General features: G+C 40.8%; 1 protein-coding gene across 1 annotated transcript in view; it reads left to right on the forward strand.

Annotated features, from left to right (window-relative positions):
* The window catches only part of LOC115942101 (uncharacterized), a 9,547-nt gene extending 1,182 nt beyond the window's left edge, over positions 1-8,365 (forward strand). Inside the window, 2 exon segments of the mRNA XM_031031709.2 lie at positions 6,652-8,186; positions 8,189-8,365. Of these exon segments, the coding sequence (XP_030887569.2) occupies positions 6,652-8,186; positions 8,189-8,221 (1,568 nt within the window). The 3' untranslated portion in view covers positions 8,222-8,365.
* Positions 8,366-9,675: the final 1,310 nt, after the last annotated feature.

Here is a 9,675-nt window from a genome sequence, read left to right on the forward strand (position 1 = left end):
TGAGATTGAGCCCCGAGTGGGGCTCTGTGCTCATCGGGGAGTCTGCTTGAGATTCTCTCTCCCTCTCTCTCAGCCTCTCCTACTCTTGCTCTATCTCTAAAATAAGTAAATAAATCTTAAAAAAATAAAAATAAAATAAAATGTGAAACCTTACAACCATATAGATCCCATTATCACACCCTCTTCTTTTGTTCTAGTTGTTTCATGTATTACCTGTACATATGTTGTGAAATGTACAAGGCAATTAGGTTATAATTTTTCCTTTAAACAGTCACATGTATGATAAAAAAAATTAAAAAGATAAAAACAAACTTCAAAATAAATTTTCATCTACCCAGATATTTACTATTTCTAGTACTTTAAGTTCTTTTGGGGGATCAGAATTTCCATCTGGTATCATTTCCCTTCATCCTGAAGAACTTAATCACTTCTGCAGTGGGATCACATAAAAAACCCAAGAGACACACTTGGTTGTCCATCAGTGAGCCTTGTCATGGTGAAGAGGCCGCATCCGCTGGTCGTGTTAGAGAAGTTCCAGAAACCCAGAAGTGCGCCGTTCCTGTCCCTTCTTGCCCACTGTGTCCCCACGGCCTGTCCCTCCCCCGTATGTTGCAAATCCATCACTGCTTTCTGTCTCTGCTGTCTCTCGAATCCACATTCTCACCTTGCCTTGATTTCTGGGGCATCCACACAAATATTCTTTCATGTCCATTCTGGCCTTTTCACCTCCCTGCCTACTGCCGGAGAGATCCTTTTTAACACTCCGATGTGGCTTTGTCATCTCCCGTCTCCTCCTCTGAAATGACTGCTTCTTGCTGTCGGGTTGAAGACTGAATGCTTCTGCGTGGCCTGTGAGCCCCCCGTAGCTGGCCTCTGTCCCCCCCGCCCCCATTCAGCACAGACAGCCCGGGGAGCTCTGTCCACACTGGCCTCCTTCTGTTTCTCACCCTCCCCACCTCTCCTTGCACTTCCTGTTTGCTCTGCTTTGTCGCCAAGGGGACTCCAAGCATCCTTCAGAAATTGTTCAGCATTGTCTCTTCAAATAAGCTCTCCTGAAACCCTGGCCAGGTCAGATGGCCTTACTAGAGACTCATAGCATCGTATGACTCTTCTTTGTGACGCTGGTCACCACTACAATTATGTGTGTGTTTGTGTGACTGTTGTTTATCTCCTGGACACTCAGCTCTACGAGATCAGGTACTATCAGGTTTTTTGCTCAGCACAGTATTGTCAGTATTTAGCACGGTGTTCAATAAATAGATGTTGAAAGAATAAAAGTTTATTAGTTCAGTCATTTACTCAAAACAGAGATATCCTAAAGATGCTTGGAAGGAGAAGGATAATCAGTTGGCATTATTCTAATTGTCAGATGTGCCTTTTCTTCATAAAAATGATCAAATTGAAATATAAGTATTGGCTCAGTCCAACTCAGTCCTGTTTGTAAAGAGTGTTGCTGCCCAGGAAAAGATTTTTTTCTGCGATACAAACTGGTAATTGCAGTCTATTTGGACAGTAGACACACATATGTTGTAGGTCTATCTTCCTTTAACAAACACACTCCTGGGTTTCTCCCGTAATCTCACACGACTACCGCAGAGGACACTTCTGACACCAAATGTGGGGGATTTTTTTTCCCCACACCAAGCAATTCCCTGTGACACCAACTGAGCACCCTAAAAATCACTTCAGTTTTGACACTAATTAGAGTTAGCAAAGACTCCACCGGGTAAGTGCTCAGTCTCCACAGACGGCCCCCACTTCACATGGCCCCCATGACCTCCCTCCTTGGATTCCATCACTTGCTAGAACAGCTCACAGAACCCAGGGAAACACATATGTTGACCAGTTTAGTATATTATCAAGGATATGATAAAGGTTACAGATGAACAGGCAGATGAAGGGATACATAGGACAAGGTTCACAAGTGTCTGGTGTTTTGGTTTGTTTTTTTCAGTCTTTATACTCTTTGCTTTTCAGTTTTTGAAAGTTCTATTGATATATCCTCTTGGAGAGTCTTTCGTTAACTGTGTCCAGTCTACTAATGAGTTCATCAAAGGCATTCTTCATTTGTTAGTTTTTAAAAAAATCTCTAGCATGTTGGGCGCCTGGATGGCTCAGTTGGTTAAGTGTCCGACTCTTGATTTCAGCTCAGGTCAGGATCTCAGGGTCTTGAGATCGAGCCCCACGTCCGACTCCCTGCTCAGTGCCAAGTCTGCTTGAGATTCTTTCTCTCCCTCTCCCTCTGCCCCTCCCCCTGCTCGTGCTCTCTCTCAAATAAATAAATCTTAAAAAAAAACTCTTGCTTTTTTTTGGTTCTCCTTACATTGCCCATCTGTTCTTGCATGCTGTCTACTTTATCCATTAGAGCACTTACCACATTAATCATAGTAGCTTTAATTCCCAGTTTCATAAGTCCAGCATCCGGGCCATATCTATATGCTCTATAATTTGTCTCTCACTACTGTATTGTAAATATGCTTATAAAGGACATTACTCCTTTCCTTCCAGAAGAATCTGATGGCATTTCCTTAACCCCCTTTTCTCTTCTCAGATAAAATTGAGTGCACTGTCCTTTGTGAAACCATCTTTTCAGGTCTTGCGTGACAATGTGAAGCTCTGATTCGCCTAATTCTCTGACTACTCCTCGGGTTCCTCTCATGGTTTCTGTTTGTGCCTCTTAACAGCGGGTATCTGTGAAAAATTGTCTCCTCAGTGGTGCTTATGGTTTACAGGTTGACTATCCCTCTTAGCTCTTATGCCTGTGATTATTTGAAAAGTAGGTACTATCAAACATTTACTGTCCCAAATATTAGGGTGGTGGCTTTATCTTACCTTTTTCTTTAAATAATTTCCAGGGTTTAGGTGCAAAAAAAAAAAAAAGGGTGGGCAGACTAATCTTGAAAAACTGCTGTCAGGGTGCCTGGGTGGCTCAGTTGGTTGAGTGTTGGACTCTTGGTTTCAGTTCAGGCTGTGATCTCATGGGTCACGGGATCGAGCCCCATGTTGTGCTCCGTACTCAGCGGGGAGCCTGCTTGAAGATTCTCTCCCTCTGCTCCTCCCCCTACTCTCTCTCTTTTTCTCTCTAAAATAAATAAATCTTAAAAAAATAAAAACCCTGCTGTCATTGCGGCATTCTCAGAAGAAGACCACCAGCATCTGTCCACTCACCAGACATTCATCAGGCATACTCTGTGTACCAGACACTGTGCCAGGAGCTGAGGGCTCAGAGGTTAAAGACTCTAGTCTCTAATGTCCGGAAGCTCAGAGGTTAGTAAAGACACTGGTGAGTGCTGTGATGGGGTAATGCAGACTCAGCATGGGAGCAGTGGTGAAGAGGGGGCTCTGAGGCTGGGATTAATCCTGTCTCTGCCACATACTAGCTCTGCAGCCTTGCACAAATGTCTTCATGTCTTGAAGCCAGCATGGACCAGTGGAACTAAAATGCAACCCACATGTGTAATTTTAAATTTTCTATTAGTCATGCTCGAGAAAAGTAATGAAAAAGAGGTAAAATTAATTTTAAGAATATTTTTATCAAATCCCATATGCCTAAAACATTTTAACGATTAATCAAAATAAAACTTTATTACTGAGATATTTTCCCTTTTTCTCTTGAATCTTCAAAATCTGGTATGTATTTACAGTTGCAGCACAGCTGAGTTTGATGCAGGCATATTTCTAGTGCTCGGCAGTCACATGTGGCTGGAGGTCACTGCGTGGGACTGTACAGTTTTATGCCCCTTTTCCTCACTCATAAAATGAAGATAATAATAGCTTCTACCTCCTGGAGTTCCAGTAAGGGATTAAGTGATTAAATACATGTAAAGTACTTAGAACAGTGATGGTTCTAAGCATGATTAAGTATCAGCTGTTATTATTTATAGGAATTATTTTATTATTATAGAGGCAATGAGAATATAGATAAGGAGCTTAGAGTAGATGATGTTAGAACTGAATCCTGAAGAGTGAGCTGGAAGTAGCTCAGCAAACAGTAGGTGGCAGAAGGGGAGTTCTAGATAAAAGATCAACACATGCCGGGAGACGTGAGAAATTTGATAAATGTCTAGGAAGTAAACACAGTGTGGTTGGATATAAGGCATGTGTGAGAGTGACAAATGGTGAGGCTGGGTTGGCAATGGATCAAAACATGAAGGACCTGTATCTAAAAAGTTTGAGAAGAATTTAAGGAGTTGAAAAAAAAAAAAATCATGCTATAAGTAATATTGAGGATTGGAAAGAGGCCAAATGGAGGGCTTCCCCTGATGTCACACAGATAGTCAGTAGAAAGCTGGGATTAAAACTCAGGATTTTCTGTCTTTAATCTTTAGCATCTGCTCCATCTGCTTCCTAGGGCAGTAGAGATGAACCCTGGACTCTGGAATTCGGGCTTGTGTGTAACTTGAGGCAAGTGATTTCAACACCCTGAACCTCTCCCAAAGTAAAGATTCCGTTTTCCACTTCCCAGGCTTGTTAGGAGGATTAACTATGCCAATATGGTGAGTCAGCTTGGCATAAACTCACTAAGTATTAACTCCACACCCACAAAAGTCATTCAAATTTCCTTCCTCTAAGGCATGAAACGCTAACTCTGGAGACACACACAACATAATGGATAAACAGTGTAAGGCACTGCTTTTAAGGACTAAAATCAGAAGGTAAAACAGTACAGTAAATACTGTGGGAGATCAGGAAAACGAGAGTTATGAATGTCATGGGACTAGTGTAATTTTTTTTTTTTAAAGATTTTATTTATTTATTTGACAGAGAGACACAGCGAGAGAGGGAACACAAGCAGGGGGAGTGGGAGAGGGAGAAGCAGGCTCCCCACAGAGCAGGGAGCCCGATGTGGGACTTGATCCCAGGACCCTGGGATCATGACCTGAGCCGAAGGCAGATGCCTAATGACTGAGCCACCAGGCGCCCCAGGACTAGTGTAATTTGAGTGGGGCTCTAAAATATGGTCAAGAATTAGTTGGGCAAAATAAGGAAGGCAAGAAAGGCTTTGGGGGCAGGAGAAGCATTTATGAGGAATGAATGTTCAATGTTAGAAATACAGTTAATAAAATAATTCCTCATGTTTAATGTTTGCTTATTACATGCTATGATCTGGGGTTCACACCGAAAACAGATGTTTAAGTGAAAATCTACTACTTACTGAGGCACCTGGGTGGTTCAGTCAATTAAGAGGCTGATTCTTGATTTTGGCCCAGGTCATGATCTCAGGGTGGTGATATCGAGCCCTGTTTCAGGCTCTGAGCTCAGCAGGGAATCTGCTTGAGGATTCTCTCTCTCCCTCTGCCCCTCCTCCTGCTCATGCTCTCTCTAAATAAATAAACAAAATGTTTTAAAAAAATCTACTCACTGGGGCACCTGGGTGGCTCAGTCAGTTAAGCTTCTGCCTTCGGCTCAGGTCATGATCCTGGGGTCCTGGGATCGAGCCCCACATGGGGCTCTCCACTCAGCGGCAAATCTGCTTCTCCCTCTCCCTCTGTGATCTCTCTTGCTTTCACTCTCTCAAATAAATAAAATAAAAATCTTAAAAAAAAATCTACTCACTGAATAGAGAGACCCTCCCCCCAGTTCTTCCTTTCAGTTGACTCAGAAGATGGGCAGTCAGGCTTCCACATACCACCTCCTCCCCAAGTACAAGGTCGAAGGATTTCATTCTGGGGAAACTAATCAGCCCAAAATAAAATGCTATAGGTGCCAACGTTTGGGGGGTCATCTAATGAAACAGCCAGGCCCCTGCCCAGTAATCCTGCAGTGAAACCCGTTCCTTATGTCCTTACACACAAACACTTAACTTTCAATCAACATATTAGTAACTCAATCTTAAGTATGAACCCATAGTTAAAGACAACTTCTAGATATGCTGATATACAAAAAGAAGGGTCATCTCTCTTTTGTCCTCTATGCTTAGTGTTTCTTATCTTTTCTGTCCATGACCGAGAGTAAAAAAGAAATACGTATCATTGGAAAGCCGTGAGAATTATTTTTCATTTCAAAAAAGTAAATTTCTCCCTTTTCAACCTTCTTTTTCTTTAGACCTGGTTTCTGCTCTTCTTTCATTAAATGTAAAGCAATAATGTCAGCAGCAGTTATTCAACAAAGAGGGAGTAGGTAAAGGTATTGCTTTGTGGAAGTCAAAAAACCAAATTTAAAAGAAGAGTTTGGTTTTTTTTTTCAAAGATCTTATTTTTATGTAATCTCTACACCCAACATGGGGCTCGAACTCACAACCCCGAGATCAAGAGTCACACATTCCACTGACTGAGCCAGCCAGGTGCCCCAAAAGAAAAGGTTTTTTTAAAGAGACATTTAAAGAGCTCTTAATGGGCTTTAGGATAATAGTTTCCATTCTTAATACCAGCTCATCTTCATGTTTTTTCTAATCTCTACAATTTAGCCTTTTCCCAAATCATCTTCTCTCCCAACAATGTCTTTTCCATTCTCTTTGATTACTTTGTTTTAAATCAGACTCTTTCACACCACTAGCATTTCCAGCTAACCCCTCCCTGGATTACTAGGTTACATTTATATCCCCCGTGTTGTATATTCTCAGTATTACAATTTCGTTACCCCATTCCTCACAGAACACCTTCTCTTCTTCCAGCTTTGGACACAGTGGATTTGTATTTTTATGTCTTTTAGATGGCAAGTCTGGACCTAAAGCCGAGAAATCAACAGTAGAGCTGCAGGACATTTTCAAAGAAGGCCCATCCCGAGGAATAAACACAGAAGAATTTAAAAAGAGAAAGTCTCTACTGGGAGATACCTGGAAGTCTAGAGAACAGTTTAAGAATCAGCACTTAAACCAGGAGAAGTATCTGGGACACGATAAAGTCACCTGTATGGAAATTCCTGCCAAAGAAGGAGATACAGAATCTAATGAATTTGGAAAAGTTTTCACTCTACAATCAATAGTTTCAGAACAGAGTGATCTTATACAAGAGTGTTTTCATGAACATGGTACACATGGGAAAATGTTCAAACAAAACTCAGAGTTAATTATACAAAGGAAGTGTGATGGAAAGAAACCTCGTAAATGTGGTGGATGTGGGAAAACCTTCAGAGACCACACTGCTCTTGTTCAACATGAAAGGACTCATACTGGAGAGCGACCCTATAAATGTAATGTATGTGGAAAGGGATTTAACCAGAGTTCCCACCTAACAAACCATCAGAAGACTCATACAGGAGAAAGACCCTACAAATGCAATGAATGTGAGAAGGCCTTCAGTTATTGCTCAGTCCTTATGCAACATCAGAGAATTCATAGTGGGGAGAGACCATATGAATGTACTGAATGTGGCAAGACATTCAGTCGTAGCACATACCTTACTCAGCATCAAAGAATTCACACGGGTGAGAAGCCCTATAAGTGTCTGGAATGCGGAAAGGCTTTTAGGCAGAGCACGCATCTTACTCTCCATCAGAGAATTCATACTGGAGAGAAGCCTTATGAATGCAATGAATGTGGTAAAACCTTCAGTCAGAGTGCACATCGTACTCAACATCAGAGAATTCATACGGGAGAAAAGCCCTATGAATGTAATGACTGTGGAAAAGCTTTCAGTGATCATTCAGCTCTTATTCGACATCATATCATCCACACTGGGGAGAAACCTTATGAATGTAGTAACTGTGGGAAAGCTTTCAGTTACTGTTCAGATCTCATTCAACATCAGAGAACACATACTGGAGAGAAACCATACAAATGCAGTGAATGTGGGAATGCCTTTAGTGATTGTTCAGCCCTTATTCAGCATCAAAGAATTCACACTGGAGAGAAGCCCTATGAGTGTAATGAATGTGGGAAGGCCTTTGGTAACTACTCAGCTCTTATTCGACATCAGAGAACTCATACTGGAGAGAAGCCCTATGAATGTAAGGAATGTGGAAAAACCTTTAGCAGAAGGACATACCTTGCTCAACATCAGAGAAGTCATACAGGTGATAAACCATATAAATGTAATGAATGTGAGAAAACTTTCACCCAGAGTTCATTCCTTACACAACACATGAGGGTTCATACTGGAGAAAAACCCTACAAATGTAATGAATGTGGGAAAGCTTTCAGCGACCGCTCAGGGCATATTCAGCATCAGAGAACTCACACTGGAGAGAAGCCCTATGAATGTAATCATTGTGGGAAAGCTTTCAGTTTCTGTTCAGCTCTTATTCAACATCAGAGAATTCATACTGGAGAGAAACTCTATAAATGCAATGACTGCGGAAAAGCCTTTAGTGATAGGTCAGCACTTATTCAACATCAGAGAACTCACGCTGGAGAGAATCCCTATAAATGTAACGTATGTGGAAAAGCCTTCAGTCAGAATGCAAGCCTTACAAATCACCAGAAAACTCATTTTAGTGAAAAATCCTGTAAATGCAGTGAATGTGGAAAAGCCTTTAGTTACTGCTCAGGCCTTATTCAACATCAAATCATTCATACTGGAGAGAAACTTCATGAGTGCAGTAAATGTAGCAGAGCCTTTAGCCGGAGGACAGACCTTAAAAAACATCAGAAAATTCATACTGAAGAGAAACTCTACAAATGTAATGAATGTGGAAAAGCCTTCAGCCAGAGCACATATCTTACAAAACACCAGAAAATTCATAGTGGGGAGAAACCAAATATACATACTGAGTGTAGGAAAACATTTAGACAAAACTCTTCTATTCGACATGAAAAATCTCGCACTGGAGAGAAATCCTCTGAATGCCTTGAGGGTCTGGCTACTGTGGAGACCCTTCCCAGGGAAACAGAAGGAGGATCATGAAAACTGTTAATTAGAGTGGCCACATTGTTTAGTGGGAGGCACACATCTCTGGGTTTTAAAGGTCCTGGGTTCCAATCTCAGCTCTATTACCAACTAGTTCTGTTACTTACTTTAGGGTAAGTCACTTTACCTCTTCATGCCTTAATTTACTCACCTAAAAAATTGGAAGGCCTGATTAATTGATCTTTAAGATCCACATTTATTTTATTTATTACCAATGCATGTTTTTATAGATGTGACTCTCAAATTGTGACTTATTTATTCTACAACAGGTCTGATTTACAATGTGAGGATGTAGTAGTTATTAGGAATTCAATAAAGATATAGACTACATGCTATTTATTACCTTTGTATTGGTCCTCCAAAATTAAACATACCATGAGTATTCAAGGAGATTGAGACATAAAATAGTATAAATTATGCTAATTATTGCAGTAGGAAGGTTGGGGTCTTGATTAAGAATATGGTGCTTGATAAATCCTCAAAAAGAGTGAATCAAATTGTTGGTAAAGGCTGGCTTACCTAGAATCCACCCAAATTTAATGTTGCAATATACATTTTCTCTATTAAGTTGAATTGGTCACTATCATGTCCCAGGTGAAAAGGAACTAGAAAACAGTTCTAAAGTCTTGAGCAGGTTACCAAGAAAAGATGAAATTGGAAAATGCATTTGTTGTTTCCATACCTTAAACATGTAAAGACCACGTGAATGAGAATAAAACTTGAGATCCCATACACCTAGAAGAGTCTGTTGGTCTCTTGTCTTTGTCCTGTGATTACAGAGATATTAGCCTGAAAATATGAAGATTTATCTCAGAAACCTGTGATTTTAAGTTGACCAGTTAATCTTTTCCAAATTTTCTGTAATGCCTATGCATTGTTTTATAATCAA

This window comes from Leptonychotes weddellii, chromosome 8 (genome assembly GCF_054177405.1).
Source record: "Leptonychotes weddellii isolate Sample4059 chromosome 8, ASM5417740v2, whole genome shotgun sequence".
NCBI classification, from domain to species: Eukaryota; Metazoa; Chordata; class Mammalia; order Carnivora; family Phocidae; genus Leptonychotes; species Leptonychotes weddellii.